General features: G+C 37.9%; 1 protein-coding gene and 1 long non-coding RNA gene across 2 annotated transcripts in view; one reads left to right on the top strand and one right to left on the bottom strand.

The window, feature by feature from the left end:
• Nucleotides 1-2,022: 2,022 nt before the first annotated feature.
• LOC127970905 (uncharacterized) lies at nucleotides 2,023-24,752 on the top strand. The gene is made up of 6 exons (XR_008156689.1): nucleotides 2,023-2,281; nucleotides 3,288-3,386; nucleotides 23,570-23,702; nucleotides 23,783-23,953; nucleotides 24,053-24,169; nucleotides 24,493-24,752. It is a non-coding gene; the product is annotated as an uncharacterized LOC127970905 (long non-coding RNA).
• tnmd (tenomodulin) overlaps nucleotides 4,035-25,447 on the bottom strand; it is a 37,048-nt gene continuing 15,635 nt past the window's right edge. The window contains exons 3-7 of the mRNA XM_052573608.1: nucleotides 17,747-17,887; nucleotides 14,925-15,023; nucleotides 10,503-10,662; nucleotides 10,013-10,119; nucleotides 4,035-5,335 (exon numbers count right to left, since the gene is read on the bottom strand). Coding sequence (XP_052429568.1) covers nucleotides 5,126-5,335; nucleotides 10,013-10,119; nucleotides 10,503-10,662; nucleotides 14,925-15,023; nucleotides 17,747-17,887 — 717 coding nt within the window. The 3' untranslated portion in view covers nucleotides 4,035-5,125. The remainder of the gene's footprint in view (nucleotides 5,336-10,012; nucleotides 10,120-10,502; nucleotides 10,663-14,924; nucleotides 15,024-17,746; nucleotides 17,888-25,447) is intronic.

Here is a 25,447-nt window from a genome sequence, read left to right as displayed (position 1 = left end):
GTGTTTATTGCATCACGGCGTCTCTCTAGTGAGGAGTGGCGGGGCGGCTGAGGGATGGCAGTCATTAGAAATGCGCCTCCAGTCAGGGGCTGCGCTAAGATTACTCACACACACGGATGCTGCCACACACACACACACACACACACTAATACTAAACAATGGTTGTGTTCTATTACTGAACTAAGACTAATGACATCCACTCCAATTTACGTCTTTTGTTCATCACTTTATATTTACATCAAATTTTTAAAGCAGCAGCAGTCTCACAGCAGGAATTTATAGAAGCTAAAAGCAATACTCTTACAGCTATTAAACTTCTCACCCTACATCCTTCAACTGCCTCAACTGATAAAATTCTTCCACTGACAAATGAAACAATAACCATAATTTTATATTTCCCAGGTCATAGCCATTGAGTTAAGGATTGGCTGATTATTATGGCCTCATTAGCCCCTGCTGGTAGATGCTATAACTACATCATCTGGCAGAAAACAGATCTTTCTCCATTGATAGCCATTCAAAAAGATCTGGATATTCTTTCTGGCTATATATATATATATATATATATATATATATATATATATATATATATATATATATATATATATATATATATATACATTCTTTTTTTTTTTTCTAGCAGCTATAAAATATATGGGAATTATTTCATAATTATATTTAAATATTTAAGTGTCAAACCCAAATTTACAGACACCTTCTACATTCCTCAAATTACCAGTCACAGTTTATTCACTATAGTTTAGAAAATGGTAATAAAATATGACAAGAACTCAAGAGTTAAACTGTGTGAGAACAAATTCATTTTGATAATGTCAGATAACTTTGATAGAAAGGTAGGGAACGGATTGCATTCAACCAAAAATTACTCAGCTGTTAAATTTAAGTACACAATCAGATAATACCGATGAAAGTCAACCAATTACCAAACAATGCTTAATTTTTTTCAGTCGATGGTGTAAAAAGATCACATGAGCAATTAAAAAGACAAGAAAAAAACTTAAGCAAACACATGGTCAAGTCAAATTATTTGAATAATTTTTGGATTCAAATTGTTTCATTGTTTCACTGGTAGTCTAATTGTTGGGTATAATATGTCAGTTCACTTTTTTTTCATTTACACCAGGGTTCCTCAAATCTTACCCTGGAGGGCAAATTTAGCTCCTGTTTAGAGTTTAGCTCCAACCCTGATCAAACTCATCTACCTGTGGTTTTCTAATGATCCTGAAGACATTGATAAGCATTGATAAGCTTGCTCAGGTGTGTTTGATTAGGGTTAGAGCTAAACTCTGCAGGAAAGTGGAACACGTGGGCCCGTTTTGAGGAACCCTGATTTTCACAAATGAACTTGATGTCCTGCACCCACTAGTAAAAAAATAACAAAAATTATATCTGGTGTCTGAATAATTTTTGGTTTGATATATATGTGTGTGTGTGTCAAAAACTAAGATACAGTATACATAATTTACATTTGACTAGACAGTCAGATTATTTTATTTTTGCCTGTCTGAGTCATACCCATAGACTGTATAAAAGGTCATACCTTCTAATGATCAGTGATCCTACCATACATATGGCAAGCTTTGCGACAGTCATTAACTGTTTGCGGTGGCTAAGGAAATGAGCGTGGTGCCTAAGTAAATCATCCAAATCCAATCTTACGAAACACAATTTTTTTTTTTGTATCAAACTGAACATAAAAATTTATATAAAAGGATTATGTCATGGGAAACATGTTGAAAATTAGCATCAAGGCAGTAAATGTATTAAGTAATTAACCTTTTTACATAAAAACGGATAATTCAGTGCATTTCAAACAGCCCAGTTGTCACGATCAAACAGGTGTCCTGTTGACCGTTAGAAGATAGCGACGCTGTTGACAGACCTGTATCAGGTGGAGCCGGTATTTATGTTATGAGCCAACATGCGCCAAAAAAAAAGAAAAAAAAAACAAAAAAAAAAACAATTTTTTACATCGTGTACTTTGAAGGAGTCCTACACCAGCTGTAAAACTTCCAGCAAGAAGTAGAGAAATATCTATATGTCGTTTCTTATACGCAATACTTTAGTCGTATCTACATGGATCCACTGGAGGGCAGTAGCGACACACCTCAGTGAAATACATTTAACAAGCAATTTGCTCGCTTCTTGTACACCGTGTACTGCTTTAAAGCAGAAAGCCTGCCTGTAAAACACAGACTACCTGCTCCACGTACACGAATCGGCAAGTTAAATCCTGGGAACTAAAACAAACAGCTTGGAGGTAAATTACAATGCACTTTTGATGTGCTAACAAAAGGAATTAATTCACATGCGTACCTGTGCAGTCATCCTGCCTCCTTGCACTGCTCCAGACTCACTGAATTTGCCCCTCAGTCTCATGCAGTCACTGTTGCTGCAGGCTCACTCTCAATCTTTCTGCGTCTCGGCAATGAAATACAAGCAGCTCTGAGCTTTCACAAATGAAAATAGGTTGTTTTAAATCTGAAATCGTTAGGCACGTCTCAGTATGGATCTGGGTCGGTATACTGTATGTGCATGGTGTTGTTCTTGAATTCATTCAATTTTAAGGCGTGACTCACTGATATTTTGTGTGTGTGTGTGTAGTTTATTTGGTTCTCTACCTTAGCTGTAACAGGTTAATATATATAACATATACAACATAGCCTATGTTATCTGTCATAGCTGACATGTATATAAAAACGCCAGCAGATAAATGACTAGATGTTTGTAATGAAAGGATATGGCATATAGTAAGGTGCAGTGACATTGTAAACAGCTTGGTTGAATTTATAATGACACAAACGTCTTTGTGCTGTACCCTTGCTCTTCCTCTTGTATTATTCTTAAAATTCAATTTATTGCAATGTTGCTTAGTTCTATTAGTAAAAACACCCAAATAAAAATGAGGCGATGTATCAAGAAAAGTTATGATTTATATGTATAATGTGTCAAGATTTGTGTGTATATATATATATATATATATATATATATATATATATATATATATATATATAATCTCATTTTTTCTCTCTTTTTTTGATGGTTTTATTGAGCGTTTTGTCCTTTTTTTTAGTGTATAGATGAGAGAAGCTTGGACATTCAAGAAAGTCATGAAGGTTTCGTACATTATGAGGATAAGTAGATTTTAATTAAGTTAATTACAGTAGAAGTTACAGTAATGTGATATTTTAATAACAAAAAATAATTTGATAAATGGAAGAATCAAAAAAATTATTTTATGTATGTATGTTGTTATTTTATTATAGAAATTTTTCTTGCTATAAGATGGCTCTGTCAATGTTGGAGGTGACTTCCTCTAGCACCGCATCAAGATAAGTGTTGGACGGTGTCTCATGTGATTTCAGGTATTGTGATAAAAGAAACAGGATCCAATGTAATAAGCTTTATGGGGTATTTTGAGTTTGTGCTTTGATCATTTACCTCAGGCTTCTAGTGAATTAGATCTTAGTATAGCAGAAGAAAGAAGTGTTTTGAGAAAAGATATGGCTGATGAAAATCACATTTAGACAACTGACCATGGATGCGAAAGAGATAAACATCAAGGTGAGTTTTAACTTCCTCCATAAAATGCTTTGTGGCATTGTGTGGTTGTTTGTCATAGATGTGGCATCTTTTGTTTCAAGATGAAAGCCCTGTGTTTTGCTCTTTTGTTGGTTTCTCAGAATAGATGCATTTTGTATGCTTTCAGTGTAATGCCTTTCAAGGGTTTCGTTATGATAATTTAAAATAATATGCTGTGTCTGTCTTATTAGATTTCATATTGCTCAGTCATGTGCAGAACTGGAAGGGCGTAACACTAATAATGTCAAGGTCATCGAGTTTGTTTCCCGAAGAAAACAAACAGAAATTTAAAGGCATACACTTAATGCACTTTTCAGGTCCCTTAGCACAAGTAAATTTATGTGCAGGAGAAAATTAGTAACAGACTATAAAATTTTTTTAACAGTTTTATTTAGAAGGAAGTTGCTTGAAAAACACAAAAGAGCATTCGATTACGTAAATGAAATTTATAGAGCACACATTTGCTTGGATGAAAGAATTGACTGAAACACTCCCAGACCTGCAATTATGCTCGCTAGCAATGTCACTACTTAAATATAGCCGTGTGATATGTGTACAGTGTAGTTCTACACCGCACTAAATTCACATAACAGATTCTAAAAAGGCTAATCTTCAAAGTTCTACAGGGACTTGCTTAAGCGTAAATACATTAAACACAATAGTTCATAATATAAACATGCAAATTACTGTGAATTTATTTATGTCAACCTGGTTTCTTATAATGCCTCTCATCCACTATAAACATGACAAACAAAGGGCCCATGGAAATGGTCACGTCATGTAGAACTTCATGTGCAAACAAACACAGTCAAATAAAATCAATGTTAATTAAATCAAATTAAATCACCATGTCTCTACCTACACTGTTGTATGAAAGGTCTGCATGGAATATATGTAGACTACAGTAAATGACCATTTCTAAAGCACCTGTTTCTATTCTATTTCTAGTATCAACATCAGGTCAAGGACAGATAAAAGGATTGAAAAGGATAAGTCTTATATAAAAAGCAGCCATGTACATATATGGGTAGCTGACACGAAATACTTCCATTGACATGAGACTCCATCTAGCACTGTTTTAAACAATTAATTGTATAATACCAGGTTTTGTAACCATATTAATTGAGAGGCTAATATTCCACGTGGTTTCAAATTAATATGGTCATAAAAATGGCATGCATAATAATTACAAGCAAAATGCTGGTAAAAAATAGTCTGAGATGGAATATTTTTGTACTATTAAAATATTATACATTTAAAAAGTTTAACTTAAAATCTTGAATTGGATGGTCATCCATCAACTACCCATATATAATATTAAAAGATTATTGATAGTGACGCAGTCACTGAGGTTTGCTAATCTAATGTTTTGCCTTTTTTTAATATATATTTTTATTTATTTATTTTTGCTTACACAAGGAATGGAAAAAGGTTTTGAGCGTATATGTGACATTTCGTACAAATGAAGCTGGTCTACGCGTACCCCTGAGCAGCATAGCACCACTGGTTCCCACCGGCATCCTTAAATTCGTCCCAGCATTCTTGCTATCCACCAGTTGCAGGGCATGACAATCTGACAGATGACCCGTCCTCCCTGGTAATAGTAGGGATACGGCCAAAAGCCGCCCAGGGGCTCGTGGTATCGCCGACAGTAACGGTACCCCCGACGACAGTACTGGCAGCAGTAGCCCTGCTCATCTAGGCTGTTGTCCAGCTCCATCCCAGCTTCTCTCTGCAAAGAGAGTGAGTCAACAGGGTCAGAACTGCAGCCAAACAATACCTGCAATCTCACCACAGAGCGCATGACTGATGGCTTGATTTTAGCAATAAAAAGGTGCAGTGCTCTGAAAAGGGGAATGAAGAGTGATTATAGGGTGTAGACATGCGATGACAAAAACCCTGTCGTGCTCTGATATGTCACAAGGATCAGAGTGGCATTTAAAGTAGATGCTTTTGATATGCCAAGCCAGGGTATCAGATATGATATAATGCCCTTGACCTTTCCATTACGCCGCCGGTGGCATCGCTTGGCCTTAGCATCTCTGATTCAAGTGCCTTAACCCTACTGCTTGTCCGTTCTCAGTCACAGCGAGTTTGACACTGGCAGCCACCGAGATAATTACACTATTTCTTTCATCCCAGCCCTCCCACTCCCATAAAAGCGTAGCATTGGCGCCTGAGTCCGAGCAGCAGCTCAGAAATGAGAACCCTCCCCCATGCACTTTCATGCCCTCCTTTGACTTTGGCATGAAGCGAATGGCACGTTCATACAGCAATTAGCAGGGTAATGATCGCCCAACAAGGAATGGTTTATTTGCTCTCACAGGCAGGGTGTGAATTGGTGTAAGGGCTAAATGAAAGCGGAGTGAAAGGTAAATTGGGTAGAATTAATGGCCCTTGGCCCTCTCCATTGTGATCGTGTACGCGTGCCCTCTCCAGATTACCCAGGGCTGAGTGCCATGCCTTTGATCAGCCGCTACAACAAGAAGTGCCACTTAACTTTCTATCTCCCGTAACTGTTGGAGCAGATAGCACCCTCGACTCGCACTGTTTCATTTGACTGCATTTCGATCTGCAGAGCTTACGACGCAGACAATATGACGTTATCCGTCTGATTAAAAACACTGTCGTGGACCTAGTCACCTCTGCTGATCTGCATTAGATTGGCAGATGAAGCCGTATCTCTCCAGGTCGTCTGGCAAAGTTTCAGACTTCCTGTTGGGAAATGATGCAAATGAACGTGACGGGAGAAAATCATTCTGAAATGTGTTGCCTAGATGAGAATGGCATCCAAAAACGGTCATTTGCGGTGTTTGTATAGTATAAACAGGTATTTTATTATCATTATTGATCTTTTTGGGTTTGAGATGAAGCGCAGTGAATTATAATGTGCCTGTGCATGTGCGTGCGAAGATGCGTAATGACATGCATTTCTCCTCTGAGTCCCATTTCTCATTATGTTCTCCATAAACGCCACATGTATGAGTTTTCATGAGTTTACTTTGCTTTGATGAATGGAGTGAAAATTGCATTCTTCTAATGATTAGACTTGTGCAAGAGAAAGCAGGGTGATGCTTGTACTCTTTGATTTATTACTCTCTCATATGCACAAAGACAATTACTGATTCATAATGTTTGTCAGGTTTAGGGTCAAGAGTGTTGAGACAACAATTCATTTTGGAAACGGCACAAAGCCTGTCAGTGTAGCGCTGTTTGCTTTATCAGACTTTCACAGAAAAGCCCCCTGCCAGCATGAAAGGTGGATGTTATTTGGGAAAATAAGAGATTTTTTGTTGAGTGAAATGATGTGTGATTAGGATAAAACAAACAGACTATGAATGGTATTGTTCCACGGAGGTATATTCATCAAACTGATTATCCTGCCGCAGTGAGAAAGTGAGTGTTAATAACTTGATGTTTGAGACTTTATATGTCAGTGAGAAGAAGTGAAGTACTCTGGGACATGATGTCAGTCATGCATAAACTAGTAAGAGTAATTAAGCACAGGTGCCTATAGCTGACTGTAGCGTTTTGCATTAGCCTTACAAAGCCTGTCATGTTCTCTGTTATGTTTAGTGTTACAGCCCGTAGAGCGTGATGCAGTCGCATTTAACGTGAGGAAGTATGAAAACTCCTCATTTATTATGGTGTGACACATCATAGAGTTGATTCTCGACTTGACACTCTGTGGATTTACTTCATAAACCACTATTACTGAGGGGAAAAATGTCTTAAACTTCACACTATCTTAATGCTAATCAAGACACTAGAGATACAGTGTTTCCCAAAAGAGTTTTGTTGATTATAAAATACACTTTGAGTAAAATTATTAATGAATCAATTTATTATATATATATATATATATATATTTTTTTTTTTCTGGACTGTCAAAGTTAACTTATTAACATCTCAAACATAATTAAATCTGCTTAACACGCTATTTGTTTATTTATTTATTTGAGCACACATTATTTAGTTTGACATAAATATACATGCTTCATTTTGTTCTGTTCTAAAAAGTGATTGGGACATCTGGAGCAGATTGGAACTGATCGGGATGCACATAAACACAAAGATTTGTGGAGGACATGTTTATCAGTAAATGATGGAGAAAGACCCCTTTTACAGGTTATTGCATCAAATCTACATATCCTGTTTACAACAAATGTATAGCATTTGCATTCATTGTATGGCAGAATTTAATTATCGTTGAAGCTGAACATTCATCGAAATGTTAATGCGAACACCTGCTCAAGTAGAGAGTTGTTTTATGAAAATACTGCAGATTTGCATTTTCTGTGTGTTTTGATATTTACCATCATTCAAAAGGGTCAGTAATATTTAGTTATTTATTTATTGTTGAAGACATTAATACTGTATTCAGGAAAAATGACAGTAAATTATCGTTTTAATTTTCAAATAAATGCTGTTCTTTATATTATATAAATAATGTAATTCATACTTGTCAAAGCAGTGCCTCCAGGATTTCGCGATTGCTGAATTTTTCGCAAATGTTCTGCATAAATTGGGCTAATGGTGCGTTTAAGTCCTCCTGGGAAGTTCGTACGCACGAGGTGGGAAGTCGTGCTTACGACGGCATGTGCGTTCAAGGCACTTTCTTTGGAGCAAGATGGCATAGTACTTTCTCTTAATTAATAACAAAAAAATACAGCAATGTTCTTAAAGTCTTGTTCTAGAAAATGAAAAACAAAGAAATGTGCATTAGGTATACTTCGTTTTTTTTATGCTATTTATTATGTTATTAATTTATGAAGCCACTGCCAACTTTATTGTTACAAGTTGCATTGTTATATTAAAATGCCATATTATGCGTCGTCGATTAACTTACTGCGCTGTAAATAGAAAAGCCTGACAATATCACAGCTAAATACCTTTAAGTATTGTATATTCCACCATGTTAATCACTGACACGCCCCCAACTCGTACAGATCGGGGCTTAAAGAAAATCATGTTAATTTAAATTTTTCGTTTTACATGACAGATTTAACGAGAGAACGTTTCATTTTGGTTTCCTAAGTTTAATGGTAATACATCTTCATTGAGTCCTTGACCGGACAGAGCATCTTAACTACAGATGGACGTGGGGAGGCAGGTTCACTCAGTGATATGCAAGCCAGAATGCTTTCAGCTAGGATGCGGGGTCATGGTGCCTACCATCAACAACTGCGGCAGGCACATGAGTCTGAGATTTGACGGGACCCAATCATCAGAGGCTTATCCTCCCAATGTAGGTCAAGGACCATGATGCAATTTCTCAGCACAGCCAGATGATAGTTATTCAGTTTGAAAGATATCCAGAGCTGTGCTGGCACACAACGCATCAGCGTGGCAGGACTGGGGAAAGGTCAGCCTCGTATTTCTCAGGCCTTCTGTCACAGGATCTTTGATGATTATTTATAAAAAGTGCACAACAGGAAGAGACCTGTAGCTAAATATAATTTCCCTCCTCTAGCTGCATACGTCTGCCGGTGGGAGAGCTAAAGAAGGGCTTGCATCTAGGATCCTCTGAAAGGTCTGGGATATCTGGCTTCCCAGCAGCATTTACATGACTCCAGACTCCAATTACTGGGAGCCACATCCCCTCTGACGTTCACAAAAGCCTTTGTTATCGCTCTGCCCACAAACACAGCCCGTCTGTGCTTAGCCTGGGAATTGGCTGGTTTGGTGTGTATTAACCAGCTGATAGAAGGAGAGGATTTCAAAAGGGAAAGGTGGTTTCATCTGGGTCTGCTTTAATTATATGCTACATTGCAGCCCATGTTGCTGGATGAGGTGGGCAGGCAAGACGTTCCTGGGCCTCTGCAGATAAATGTGCCCTTTTTCCTCCATAAAAACATCTTTCTTTTCTCAGTCTTCTCATCCTCGTGCTTAGAGGTTAGACGTCGCACGCTAGTTGGAGAGGTGTATATCTTAGGTGTGCAAAGCATTAGTGCATGCAGCTTCAGGATAATTAATCAGTGAACATATGCTTCACTTCATGGACGCAATAAAGGACACTCTTTGGCCGCTTGATTCTCCATGCCTTGATAATTAAAGCATGATTAATACAGTTATTTATTCAGTAATGAGTGACCTTGGGAGGCTGTCTTTGTACATCCCTAACTACACAAGAGAGGCAAGGAAAAATTGTGAGTGTGCAAACTTGCTTCCTTTGAAGGCTAAATATCCCTCTCCATTAGCTGTAAGACATTAAGGGAGTCTTAAGTGAACTGGCCTGATTTAAGCAGATATATAGAGCAATTTCAATACCCTCTGGTCCACATGGTCTGTTTTAAGTTCGGAATGGGAACTTCGATTAATGAATGATTTATACCAAGAGAACATGACTATCCGACTCACCTGCGGCCTGAACACCTCTTTTAGTAAAGAACCTGGGACTCATACTTACATAGTCGTTCACTGGTAACTGGTCCATGACATCCCGGGCCTGACGTGGACCTCTCCCCTCCAGCTCTGGGGTCTCCTCCACATCCTCCACATCATGGAATTCAGCATCTGCGTCACAGAAGGAAAGACGGTAACGCTTGCTACTAAAAAACTGATATCATAAAAGGCCTCTTTGATCATCCTTAAGAACATAAAGACCTCCAGTACTATAATGCCCTTATTTGGAAAAACAGAAGTTGTTTAGGGGCAAACATGCTCTTCAAACACAGAATATTGTGTCCTTGATTAGTTGATTGCTTAGGACATTTCTAGAGCTTTAAACATAAAATGCAGTGTTTTTTCTTCTTTCTTTTCCTTCGCCTTCCTACTGAAGCAAAGTATAAACAAACAGTGGAGCACAAAATAAATTACAGACTTGACTCTTAGGCTATTCTGAAACCTTATTACTAGTCTTGAATTGGATTTCAAGGCGGTGAAGCCCTGTTTGTAACCTCTGAGAGGAGATGGGTGGATCCAGTGGATTGGCAGATCTTGGCAAATCTCCCAGATCTTGGAATCCAACAGGAATGTTTTGTTGGAGACTGGTTCTTCAGCAGGGATCCATATCTGAGATTCCACCATCTGCATATCCACTTCACCTGTCTCACTCAACTGCAAAAAGAATGTACATTTTAATGCCTACCAAAAGCATTCATACTGGGTCATAGATGGGATGGATGATCATCTGATCATACCTCGTTGACCTGGATACTCTGTGAAGGACAGTATTGCCAATATTTCTAATACCAGACAATCACAGCTATTTAATATAATATATATTATTATATAAAACTAATCATTACACTTCAGTATATTAAAACACAGAAATTAGTTCCAGAAGCTTTCAATACTTGGACAGTTTTGATATTGCTTCCCCAAGATTTAATTTTGTGCTACTGTGCTTCTCACAGTTTCTATACACTGCATTGCACCAGAGGTCAGATGGTTACTGAAGCTACTTTTGGAAGTTATCTTGTATGCTGATACCCTCTATTACACTTTTTTTTTTTATGATATCGGAGGATAAAAATAAGTTATTATAGCCTTTCAGCATTCAGCTGTTTTTAACTACAATTCAGTTTCAGTGGTTAATCTGAATCACTAAACTATCATCACATAAAGCCATTATAATAACCACAATTTTAAGTTTTAACTGTGAATGATGTGTCTTTGACACAGTCTCTGCTTAGTGCTGCAGTCTCTGTTTTAAATGTCATGAGTGAAGTGTCAGCAGTTTGAGCGGTTTACAACTGGCTCCTTGTGTCTTTCAACAGTTCCGTGTATGGTTTACACAAATTGCTAACACAGTTCATATTTTCACTTCAAAGCCTATTTTATACATTGATTTTTGTGTGTGTGAAAAAATAAAATTACTAGTTTAACAAAACACTTAGGATCAATATTTGTATGTAGGGTTCAAGGGCAAAGTATTGATACTCAAGTTGTGCTTTGAGAAGCTAACTTGGCTTGATTGAAACTGACCCAATTCATTCCTACCCTCCAAACACATTTCTGTTTGTCGGGTTATTTCACATCCCAAGTCTCCTTCCCACAGCCAGACCAAGATAAAGCTGGAGTCCCTGCTTTATGCTATTACCTTGGATCATTTCACTCTTTTACTCTGCAGGGATCAGAGAACTAACTGCTGACCATGGCTAAAATATTTAATTTGACCTCTCTTAAAGACTATAGCTGTACCTTCTTGTAAAACACTATTATTTCTTCCCTTTTTCTGCAGGCACTGGTGGTGTTGCATTTTAATTTGTATAACAATAGGAATAGAAAAATATATATGACTTTAAGAGGACTTTAAAGTCTTTGTGCGGTGTTGGCCTGAGGAAAGACTGACGTTATTCAATCCTCTAGGCATAGACTGGTGCATCCACCTCGTCACCCATTATACAACTAATTATACAACTGTTAATAGTGTACTTAATTTGTTAGTTCTGTAGTTCATGAGCTGTTAAGTAAATTATTATTGCTTCATGATAGTGATTGTATGTCAGTTTGATCTAATTGAGATCTAGAAAGCATCTTTGGGTAATGTAATCACATGAGGTATATGTTTGTTGTTCTTGTAGTTATGTGTAAATAGAAGTACAAACAAACTCTGCTACATTCCCTTGTTAATTAGTGCAGAGACCAGAGAAATGGCTCACATGACAAATATTTTTACAAGGTGATTTTTCTCCCGGTCTAAAGCTTAATTGCACATTGGTTAAGCTTGATGTAGAATCCTGAGGCTATTGTCTTAGCTACTATCATTTATATTAGATTCCCCTCTTTCTCTTCCATTTGCTTTCCCTCTCAGCCCTCTTTTTTTCATCCCGCTGCTCTTGTTTTATTAGAAGTCATTTATGGTGCCTTTTCTTGTTTGTTGGGAAGTGACACAGCACTGACCTGTAGCGGTTCCAGTTCCGCCTGATTAAAAGCTTCGCTCTTTGCGCCTTTGAGACAGTTTCTTTGCTCCGGCCCCCTTTCCCTCAAATCACGCTAAACTAATGATGACTAGGAGGACAGCCTGCATGACTCAAGCAGTGAAGGATACTGTTTTAGCCTAAAATTAAAACGAGGGCCAGCGGTGCAAGTAGGCTGCTTTAATTGGCCATCTTGACTGCTCGAGCAAAGCGTGCCTTTCATACGAGTAAACAAAGGTTAGGGCACTGATCCTACAACATTTTATCACACTTTTTGAGAAATTAGCTAGATAAGTTTAAGGGAGGGTTCTCTTGAGACATCTAAAGGTTGCCGAAGAGGCACTGAAGGGAAAAGAGCAGAGCTGAGTTATGTCTTGACCAAGGGGTCAAGGTTTGGCTGGTTAGCATGGCCCAGTTAGTATGACCCCGGCTGGTCAATTCTGAAATTGTACCATCAAAATGCCTCTTTCTTCATTCATCAATGTAGCTTTAACCAAGCTTTGTAAAATATAAAAACAGCTGTTTTGTCTTCTCTTTAAAATTTTGACACTGTAAGGAGAGATTAACGCTTATTGTTATTATTTATTTTATTCTTATTGTTAATAACTAGGTATATAATAGATAAAATGCAATTATATGCAATTATTCATAACTATATGTAAACCTCAGAATGGTAAGTATAAATGGCAACGACGATGTGGAAAAGAGAGGGTGCACACACAGAGGTAGTTACCAAATTTATCCTGAGACTCAAGGGCTGTGCAGGAAGACAGGCCATGATTTCATCGTAGACATTTGGGCAGTTGGAGACCAGTGGGAAGTTCAGGGATTACCACTTTCATCATTTCCCAGACTGAATAAATTGAAAATGGTAAACAAACTGGCAGCATACAATTTATGCTTGTCACCTAGTCGTGCTTGTAGGTTGCTTTATTTCCTTATCAGTGGCATGCAGTTTCTCCTCAGCCAGCATTGTTTTGTGGTGAAGCGTGTTAAGGCAGCTTGCTCTGGGACCACAGTCGCATGCCCTGCGGCTCAGCTGCACTTGGAGCTAATAATGTGGATTTTAACCTCCACTTCCTTTACATGCTCGCAACCTTGGAAAGAATGGCCTCCCTCTCTCTCTCTTGCTCTCTCTATCTTCCAAAGGGAAGCAGTCTTTGGTTTCAATAGCATCCTGATTTATCTCAGGCCTCCATGCTGGTATGTATATAATCAAAGATTTAGAGAAAGCAGGAATGTAAACAGCCAGTTAGCAAGCCTAAATAATTCTGTCACCTTTGTGTGAAGCCCACAGCTTGAATTTTTAGCATTTTACACTCTTAAGTCTGTTTATCCAATAAATGAGCGATCATTTCTGTGAATGTTCTCCTGGTTAGCTGCGTCTTTATGGTAGGAACAGCTTGCTCCATCTTGCACCATGTGTCCCCGTCCCCCCTTTGAGAACCAGGCGCATCGCTAGCTCTCTTTCTGTCTACCCTCTCTCTCTCTAGCCCGACTGCTTCAGCCCTGGCCAACTCTGATTGATTTCACATCTGTGAAATAAAGCTTAGCCGAAAAATCTAATTAGGTTTCACAATGAGCAAAAAAAATAAAAAATAAAGGGAGAAATGGCAGCGACATATGGCGTTGGCTTCGCAATTAGTATCTGTAAACATGGATTCGACATTAAAACGATGAGGAAGAGAACATGCAGGCTGTTTCTGCCTATAATACCTTCTGTTCCAAATGTCAAAGAGGATGTCTGGGAACTTGAGACAACAATAGATCACTGTGTTTTTAATACAGATCGGAGAGGCGCAACACTTTGCCGCACTCTTCCATTTCAATATGAACTGCCACGGAAAGAGGGTTTAGCACTTTCGAAACCACCTGCCATTCTCCATGACACCGATTAATTGGATGTTTGATTGATAGAATTTTGCCCATCACTCTTGCCGAGTGTCACAGACAGCCATTTAGAGCAGGAGAACAGAGATGAATAACTTCAGCCCTGAGTCAAGTGAAATTTACGGAGCAAACATCTTCAAATACCATTTTAATGGGTTACCTTTCCCAAGGACCCCTCTCTCTCTCCTTAAGGCTATTTGGGCTGAGGCTTCAGAGGAGATGATTAAAAATTAATATTAGTTCAGGATTGACGGCAAACACCATTTGATGTGTGCCACAAAGGGGTTATGGGATTGTGGACCTTCAGATGGATTCACGGCCACAGGAGACCCAAGTTTATACTTTTGTGGAAAATGCTGGAGGGGATGATGAGATGGTGGAGGTGGGTTGGGGAGTTGGTGTGGGTCTGCTGGTTAGTTTGGATTGCGGATAAACGGTGATGGTTGGAGCGAGTTTCATATTTTGCAGTCTGATGAACTCTGTTGCAAAATTCATGATGTTTTTTCCCCCCTTCCTCTTTTTAAGGAAGCAGATCGCTGAAAGATGTGTTTGGTGCGATTAGAATACCTCTATGTCGATGGTCTTTGAGTCCAGCTTGGGCAGCTCCTTGGTTTGAGTTCTGATGTAGCATCTCTGGTGCTTGGCAAAACGAATGCCCATGATGCCCTTGAAAGACATAAATGTTAATGAGATTGACTGTTTATTCCATGATATCAGCATTTGACCTTAAATACTCTCACCAAAATACCCTGAAGCCTTTTCAGTGCAGCGCAGATACAGCAAATGTTATATAACTAAAGCAACGGGAATCATTTCCTAGCCAATTCAAGATTATTGGTCTACAGCCCCAGCTAGTAGAGAGGTATACCGCTGAAGCCATGATTATATGTAGGCAAAGCCCATTGATTTGCAGCACTTATGGTCTGTGTTGCGAAGCTAATCTGTTTGGTGAAGTGAGGAGCTTTTTCCTGAAAGCCACAGCTGATGGTCTGCCATACAGAATTTGTTGCTTTACACTTGAAAAGAGAAAAACCCATTTTAGCAGGAGCATCTGAAGAAAGTTCTTTACTGTCTGAAAGTAGTCTTCGAAGGGAAATAAAGGCTATCGCGTTACAGACTCTTCACTCAGAAGGATAAAAACAATACCTCCCTGCATTCGGGAATACATTAAGTAATCCACAGTTGCTCTGGTTTGCTGTTGTAGCATAGGGAAAGTGAGAGTGAGTATGATGCTGTCGGTGCTGAATAATTTTTGCAGTATTAACGGAAGCATCATAAATTCATGTGTTCTGTGCTCTTATAACTACTTTTAGACGGCACACTAACAATGGTCCTTTACAGCTAGGTTAGTGAAGAAACGGTTATGAGAGGATTGAAAAGTGCATTGTTTGTGCCGAAAATCATTGTGACAAATTGCTCTTCAATTTCTGGTAATGGTTTGCTTTTGCATGCAAGACAGACCTATCTTCTGATGAAATGCATTTATTGCTGAGCCTGGTCAACTGGAAAATGGAAAGACTCTTCATTACAGGGATAAAAGAAAAAATAGGAATAGGAAAAGAATGTCATTTAAGAAAGAGTGTTGAAGTACAGCTTTGCCATTAGCCAGATTAAATGTGTACATGCTCTAAAACAATTATTCGAATTGAAGCACCGAATGATGCAGTTTTTAGAGAGGGCAAAGGAGCGCTGCTCAAAGCATTGGCACATTACTTGTATGTAGATGCCCACACCTGTTTCCACCAGTTATTGGTTTGAGAGACAACAAATACTGCTTCCTGAATGCAGGTGAAGTCAAGGGCTAACCGAATTAGCACTGAGGAATCGCTCTTAACAGCATTACTAGATCTAAGATCAGACCTAATCTGTGTCTGGGAAACTGACCCAGGCAGTATACTGTTTCTGTATTAGGATGTTATAAACAGACTTTGACTTTGTTAAGAAATTCCCCCCGCATCTTTACCGACTTCTTGTATCATCAAATGGGTGGTAAAATAGCTCATCTTGTCTTCCTGTAGGACAAACTAATCATTGTTATTCTCAACACTGATGGACATAGACAGTGATTATTGGCAAAATCATTTAAAGCCTTGCTCTCAGCCAATTTTGTAACTGGTTTTTACGAGACCACAACAGATGGAGAAAAATGTGCCATTTGTACATTACAAAACCCTTTAGTTTGTAGCACTTTTGCACTTTCCACCTCAGAGGAAAATATTTAAAAAATTAAGTTATAAAGTCAAAGTTACAAAAAACAAAGCTGTGCATTTGTGAGATATAGTTGCATATGCATAAGCAATCATTTAGAAGTTTAGGGGTCTGTAAGATATATGATTGTTTTTGAATGTATATTTTGGTTCTGCTTAATATTTTTTTGTGGAAACCATGATACTTTAGAATTCTTTAATGAATCGAAGGTTTTAAAAACAGCATTTATTGAAATAGAATGTTTTAGGACAATCCAGGTCTTAACTGTTACTTTTGATCAATTTATTATTACTGTTATTCTAAATTGCAATAATGAATAAAAAAATAATCCCCAAACTTTTAAATTATATGCAATGATATATGCAGTATTCTCAGTGATTTCTGGACATTAAATAAATAAATGTAATGGAAATTCACTTGCACTCTGCCTTGTATTGCAGCAAAATATATTACTGGAACATGCTGAAGGACATTTTATGACTTTTGGTTCATAGCATAGTCTATGCGATGTGTCTCCTTGGCTTTCCCTATAAGCTGCTGTTGTGGAATTCTCATCATTACTTTTAAGTTTCTGGAGGACACTCAGACTTGTCTAAAACAATAGAGAAAGGATTTTTGCTGTGTTTCTGTTGGCATTACTACTGCATTTCCATTCATGGGCTGTAGCCTTCAGGCTCTGTGGAGATGGTTTGTAGTTTTAGTGTGTGTAATGACTTGCAACATCCCTCCTTCACAAAAATCAATTCCAAAGTCTGCCCTGAGCCAGAAGTTGCAAGAAGTGACGAAGAGGGCTCGGTGCTTGAACTCCCCTTTCATTTTATATCAACATGTGATTTAAATGATTTTACCTATTCACTTGTTTTCTGGTTTCCCATGGCAATGCCTTGAATGAAACTAATCTTTTTTGTGGCTTTGCTCCACTGACCATAGTAATTTAGAAAGAAGATGGGGCTAGCAACAAGTATGTCTGAATGCTGATGCGAGATGTCATCACTGCCAGTTTGCTTTTGCTTAGCACAGTGCTTTTCAGAGATTCAATATCATCAGTCTGAGAGAAGAAGAAAAACGTTCTGTCTGTATTTTGACAGCAGTTCCTAGGCTGAGACTCGGATTGCAGGAATGTGAGCTGAATCTCTCACATCACAATGAAAATATTTCACATGTGTGTCATAAACCCTTACATTTTTGAAGTCATGCACCTCCAGGACCTCGTCAGTGCCGTTTCCCATTCTGAACATCTCGATGCGTTTGGCTGGATAGATTTCCATCATGCTTTCAGTTTCCATTCCATCCAGTACAGCTTTATACTGATGATCATATACCTGTTTGGACACATACAACCCAACATATTAAAAAAAAAAACAGTGCAACTAGAATATCCTGTCTACAGCAATAGAATATCCCATATAAACTGGATTTCACTGCATGACATAAAATATCAAGTGGGATCTGAAAGCTACATTTAAAGCATTTACTTTTCTGAGACGTTTACATTTAAACATAGCTGATATCAAGGTAATTTGGTAACACTTTAGTATAGGGTACAATTCTCACTAATAACTAGTTGCTTATTAGCATGCCTATTATTAACTTATTGGCTGTTTATTAGTGCTTATAAACTACATATAATGCATGACATCCACAATCCTACCCAATACCCTAAACTTAACCACTACCTTATAAACTATTAATAAGCAGCAAATTAGGAGTTAATTAAGGCAAAAGTCCTAGTTAATGGTTAGTTAATAGTGAGAATTGGACCTTAAAATATAGTGTGACATTTTTACTGATGTTAGTTCCTTTCAAGTTCACACTGGTGGCCTTGCAGAATAACCACATTTGCAGTTCATCACATTAACTATATTGTACTGATGTTTGAAAACCAGAAAATGTATTTATACAACTTTAATATTTACTTAAAAAAATTCTTACTTGTAAAATAACTTCTTACACCTGTAATTTAAACTCCTTTTGTGAAATGTTTTGCTTTTAATAATTGTCATTAGTTTTGCTATTTTTATAATACTTTTCAAAGTATGAAAATACTTTTCATAGTATTTTATAATACTTTTCATACTTTTCATGCACCAGGGAACACCAATTTAGTTCTCATTGCTTTATAAAAAAAAAAAAAAAAAAAAATTATATATATATATATACATACATACATACATACATACATACATATATATATATATATATATATATATATATATATATATATATATATATATATATATATATATATATATATATATATATATATATATATATACATTTTTTTTTTCTCCTCTCAATGAAAGTGAGTAAGGTCCCGAATTACTTCCATTGTATAGACAAAAACAATATTTAAAGATAAAGTCTTCTTTTATGTTCCACAGAAAGAAGTTAGTCACACAGGTTTGGAATGATGTTAAATTGTTTGTAAATTATGACAGAATTTTTATTTTTAGTTGAAATATCCCACTAATATATACTCACATTATGAATCTTTTTCTGGTTCCTCATTAACACAAGAATAATATCTCCTGTCAAAGCCGGTCGGTTTGCTCAGGCTGATGGGCAGCATGACTATGACCTCTATTAATAAATATAATCTGGCAGCTGCCCTTAGTTGCCATAAGTACGCTTCAAGTAGACTTAACAAATGTCTGATTTGTCTGATTGTCTGAGGTCTCGGAAGCATTATATGGCTTTTCCCGTTGCCAGGCCTTGCAGCGCTGCTGTTTATCTCAGCGCTTTCTTAAATGCTGTTTTTGGGCATGCATGGGTGGCTCCTCTCTGTCTACAAAAATGATTCATGCCCACCAGCCAAAAACCCTGCTATTAATATTTATGTGTGTGTTGTGTTATGATGAGAAATTACACTGCTGAGCTCACCCTCATCTGTCTCAGTAGCATTTCTGAGTAATATGTTACGCTTAGACATAAGGCAAAAGATGCACACACACAAATATAATACAACATTAAGATTAATGTCACAAATCAACGTGTATTCTGATTATCAAAGTGCTTTATGCAGTGTAGCATAGAGCAGTAAACACATCATTTAATATCGACTTGTTTGTCAGCTCTGTTGTGGAGAGTGTAATATATTGAAATTAGCTTAAAAGTAACTTCTGCACGCATCTGCATTCGTATTCATCCATATAGAAAGAGGACGTTATGTGAAGATGTAAATGTATGAGTGTGGTGACAGCAGAACTGATTGGACTACAATAAATTGTAAAGAGAACCAATTATAGAATATTCTATTAATGAGAAGAAGTGGGGAGATATAATGCTTTTATTCGTGATTTGTTTATTCCTGCAGTTTGAGGGGTAATTTTGTTCTGTCGATGCTTTATTGATTGAAATTACTTTCAATCAGTCCATTCATCACAGAGCTATATCATATGATTTCAGAAGGTGCTTTTTGAAATGTTACAACCCCATCCATTTATTTTCATTATATAGAATATATATATATATATATATATATATATATATATATATATATATATATATATATATATATATTAGGGGTGTAACGATACGCGTATTCGTATTGAACCGTTCGGTACGACGCTTTCGGTTCGGTACGCGGTACGCATTATGTATACCGAACGGTTCGTTGGAGTAATTAATTATATTTGAAAAAAAAAAAAAGAGAGAGAAAGAAATATAATGATATGCGTTCAACAAGGTAGCCCAATAACCCAAACAACGTAACAGGCAACGCCCCTGACACTCCCGAAGAAGAAAAAAACACCATCTTATATGTTTATGTCAGGCTACTCAGCAGGCGCTCGCTCACTCAGTACGCGCTGAAGGCTCGTTGCAAAATAGCCAATGCGTTTAACAGACTAGAAATGAGAAGATCCTCCAATAACCAACAGGTCTGGTGTTTGGGTGCACTTTGGATTCCCTTTAAGCTATAATGGTGATGGCAAGAGAGTGGTGGATAAAAAAACAACGGTATGTCGCATCTGCAACATGACAGGGTACACCAGCGGGATTACAAAAAAAAAAAAAAAAAAACCAGCGGGAATATCTGGGATATATGCGTCAGTACTATCTGGGAAAAGACGAAAAAAAGGAGAAACATGCACGCAGCAAACTATCCCTGCAGCATTTAGACACTATAGCTTACAGGGAATCCAACCCAAACACCAGACCTGTTGGTTATTTTAGGATCTTATATTTCTGGTCTGTTAAATGCATTAGACATTTTGCAACGAGCCTTCAGCGCGTGCTGAGTGAGCGAGCGCCTTAGGGGCCGTTCACATATCGTGCCTAAAAACGCATGGAAAACGCTAAGCGCGTCTTTCTCCTCCTTTCCAAAGCGCTCGGGCAGAAGCGCTCATGAGGCGTCTGTCTTTGCTAAGCAACAATGACGTGCTCTCTCCATGAGACGCGGAAATTTCAGCGAAGGATAAATGGATTTGCAGCTCTAAAAATCGCTTGCAGTAGCTCTGCTACTGAATTTATTTCAAAATTGCAATCCATATACAACTATGATCAGCTGTTCCTTCATCTTGGCTGAGCTCTCAACGTTGTTACGGGAAAGGATGAAGCTGATTGGTTGGTTCTTGTCACATGACCCGCGGTGCGCTTGCGGCATTCTGAAAAGTTGAGATGTTTTTACATTTTGCTGTATCTAAAACGTATCGAACCGAACCGAACCGAACCGTGACATCAGTGTATCGTATCGAACCGAACCGTGAATTTTGTGAACCGTTACACCCCTAATATATATATAATATTTTTTTTTTCCACAGAAGAAATTCATATGGTTTCGTAACAACATGAGGTTGATAATGACAGTTTTCATTTTGGCTGGAACTATCTCTGTAAGAACATGATGAAGAGTTAATGAACTGGGTTTCCTGTGAAGGACCTTGTCAGTGTTAATCTAGTCTTACGGCTGGAGGTCTGGAATCCATCGCAGATTTCTCTGTCCAAGACCCACCCATGAGGCTGTTTGACCGAAATGTCAAACAACCAATCACAGTTGGTTTCTTTCAGCGGCACGTTTCGAGGCGTGGAAATATTGCCACAAATAACAGACTGGTGTCTAAAACTCTTATTTTTGAAAGACGTATTTTAAAGATTACAGGTGAAACATTAAAAAACATGACATGGATGTCTCCCGGAAATCCTGTATAATTCAACCAATCTGATGAAGACTTTGAAACTCCTGAAGTGTTTCCACTTTTGCGTGCTATGTGCATCAGACGTTCAGCCAACAGTCCACGGGCGTGACTTCTGAGGCTGAGACTAGAGTCAATCCAGTTTGAAGCTACTGCAGGCATTCTTATTGATTAAAATTGCAGAGCTTTTTAAATCCCCATTCCCTGTCTTTTTGTTGTTGTTGTAACTCTCCTGTATTATGACAAACCTCAAAAGACCTTCCCCTTTAGCATATTTAACCTAACTAATTTTGTCTACTCTGTGCCTTCTTGTATCCAAGTTACCGGAATAGATGACAAAAAGGCTAGATATTACAAAGGAATAATGATAATGAAAGTGAATTAGCTCTCAGCACTATGGGAGAGTTCTGGAGCTCAAGGCGAAACACAGAGAAATGTATTCATTAGTGCTCCATCATGCAGATACCCTGAGCACTGCATTGATTCGTGTAATACAGTGTTTGCTTTTTTTCAGATTTTTTGACACTCAATAAGCCTACGGTGATCATGCTACTTACCTGACAGGATTAAATATTATTTCATCTAACCATGGTCATGCCAGAATTATCACAAAACATATTAAAAGTAGTGCAAATTGAGGTGGACATTATTACAATATTAACAAATACAACTGTTTAAAGGTGTTAGTTAAAGGTGTTAATTTATTGTTATTTTAATTACATAAAAATGGCAAATATTTTAAATTATCTGCAGTTTAGGGCTTTTCTTAGAAATATTGATAAATGTCCGTGATTCTCAACCTTGGATAGTATAAAATAATGGTCACACTTTGTTTTGAGGTCCAATTCTTGCTATTAACAAACCATTAACTATGAAATTTGCCTCAACATACTCCTAAATTGCTACTTTATTAATAGTTAGTTGTTGAGTTTTGAGGTTTAGGGTAGGATTAGGCATGTAGAGTACGGTCATGCAAGAATATGTGATTTATAAGTACTAATGAACAGCCAATATGTTAATGATAGGCATGCATGCTAATCAGCAACTAATTAGTGAGAATTGGTCTCTATACTAAAGTGTTACCAAAATAATGAACTATGATTTAATTTTGATTACAGAAGTTTTAGGAAATGTTCTCCATTTGTACAGAAGTTGTAGAGGGCACAAGTTAAATTAGTATCTCTCTCTCTCTATCTCTCTTTTTTTTTTTTTTAAAGCTGAACAACTTCATTTTTACTGATGACTTAAAAAAAAAAGTGTCCACCTAGTTGAGAATCCATTATGTATATATGCAATTAATATTACGTGACAGATTAATTGGAATGTCATGTTTAAATAATTATTATTTTAAATTGATTGACAGCTCTATTTTTACAATTTCTTTTTCAACTTGCCTTGTACTTTGATCACATTTTTCCAGACATTTTTTTGATATTGATTCGCTTAGTTGGTCTCAAAACAGAAAAAAAAAAAAAAAGCTGTATTACAGGACAGATAAAATGTAATATTGTATCCCTGGGAGATCATAAGAATGTACTGGCAAGCCTGCTCATGATATATTGTTAAAATCATCCCTAGTGCCTAGGCCTTGAGCTCTCAATTCCTGCCAAACTCATTACTTTATAAAAGAGGCATTTGAGAAGCAGTCGTTTGTTTATATTATTGGAGGTATGTCATGTGACCACCACAGGAGCTTTTCAGACTTTTGACAGTCTACGCATCGAGAATTCAGGTAGATTACACATAATCTACTTCCCGGTGATGCCACCTGGCTTTAATATACTTCAAGTACTCATGATAGATAACATGTGGAGGAGTTTTCAGAGTTCTCTTGTTTACTTCTTTTCATCTACTGCATGTCTGATCTCTTAGGTGGCCCAGCATACGGAGACTCTCAGGAGAGACCCACCCTGAGGAGAATTAATAACAGACAAGGAAGCCAATGAAGTCTGAGAGTGGTTTGCATCATCATGCCCTACTAGTCCCCTGAGGACACATGTTAAAGGTCGTCCAGACACTGTCTCAGGTGAGTGGAAGAGAGAGGCTAGTATGCTCATGACAGCATGTCCCCTCGTTGTCCTTAAGGGCCTAGAGATACGACCGACCGTCAGAGCACAACATGATGGCTGTCATTCAGAATGGAGACCATGAGTTCACTTGTGTCATTACCCTGCTGCGAAGAAGACCTGAGACGTACCACTGTCAATGGCACTGCCACGTTGCCCGCCTTATCGCAGAGAAGTGCAATAAACTCCAGTAATTGAGTTGTTTTTCAGCAAGCACCTCACGAATATCTATATTCCTCTCAGAACTGCTATTTTATTTCTGTGCTTTATGGGTTTTTTGTTGTTTTAGGTGAGCAAAGCGAGTGAAAAATCCATCAGACACGATGGCTGACAGATGCCACCCAACGAAATAAACACTAACTGGCTTTCAGTTGGCGCTGAAATATAGTACTTTGACGATGGAAGTGTGAGTACAGCTGTAGATTTAGCACTGGTTTGGTTGCAATACGTGAATCACCTGCAGGGTGTGCAGTCGTCTCTTCCCCTTTTGCTTCTCTCCAGCAACCCTGCTCTCCACACGCTCCCTGCACTCCCGCGAATGATGATTTAACAACTACTACTCACATGGGTAGTCACATGAGCACAGCAAATTCCTCCCCGGGGTTGAGCGCCCCTCTGAAATGTTGTTATGAGAGGTTTTTTTTCCTCCTCCTCTGACTTCCCTATCTCTGTTTCCTACAATTTTTTCCCCTTCATTTTGAGTGAAAAAGAAATACATTTTTCTTGCAGATTCAAAACGAACACAGCTGGAACTGTCACAGCGGCCCCCACAGCAACACTGCCATTTTTAAAACTTCCCTACTTCCTTTGGTTTCTTTTGCCATTAGGAAAATTAAAGACACCCTTCATTCAATCGACAGCTTGGCTTTCATCTCATAGAAAAGACGAAGTGACACTAGTGTATGAGCTATAATAAAGGCTGGATTCTCTGAAAAATGAGACCCTACAGAAAGAAAGAAAAACTCCAGGTTATATTGCTGTAAAATGAAGATCCCCTCAGGAATAACTTCTCCAGTTCAGTAGGAGTCAGCGGTGCAGATGGCATTCACATGTGCTCAATGCATGTCAAAAGCCACTGTGTGAGCTACTGTGTAGTTATTATTCTAGGAATTAAATGATATTCTCATTTCAACGTGCGCTAAAGATAACAATTCGCCCATTGATGGGCTCTTCATTACCACCCTGATCTGTTCTGACTCCATTTTATCTGCCCTGAATGGTGCAGATAACAGCGGGTTCATTTCCATCACAGGTTCATCTCTATGAAATGCAAATGGTTTTCCTGTTCCATTTATTTCTCCCTTCAAAAGCCTCAGATATCAGGTATTAGCCGCAGACCGCTCACTGTGTTTGTGTATGGTGTGGGGACAAAGGCAAATATTTATCTATTTTTATTTTTTGCTGTTCTGAGACAAAGGAATTATGGAAGCAGACACCGATGACAAGGCTTGTCAGGCTGTATGACCATTACAGTTAAGATAAATACGAAGGGAATGCTTTCAGGGCTGCCAGATGCATTTAGTACAGCATCTGGAGATGTCTGATGAAGACAAGCAGTTGCTTTCCCGACAGTCGTCTGTTTCGAAAATGGGGAAAATGATGGTTCAATAGCTAATATGGTGTTACGGTGACATTTATTCCTCAAGGAGTTTGAGCTTTTGCACTATCCACTTTCTTTGTCTGG

Source organism: Carassius gibelio, chromosome B14 (assembly GCF_023724105.1).
Source record: "Carassius gibelio isolate Cgi1373 ecotype wild population from Czech Republic chromosome B14, carGib1.2-hapl.c, whole genome shotgun sequence".
NCBI classification, from domain to species: domain Eukaryota; kingdom Metazoa; phylum Chordata; class Actinopteri; order Cypriniformes; family Cyprinidae; genus Carassius; species Carassius gibelio.
This window is presented reverse-complemented; position numbering and strand designations above follow the sequence as displayed.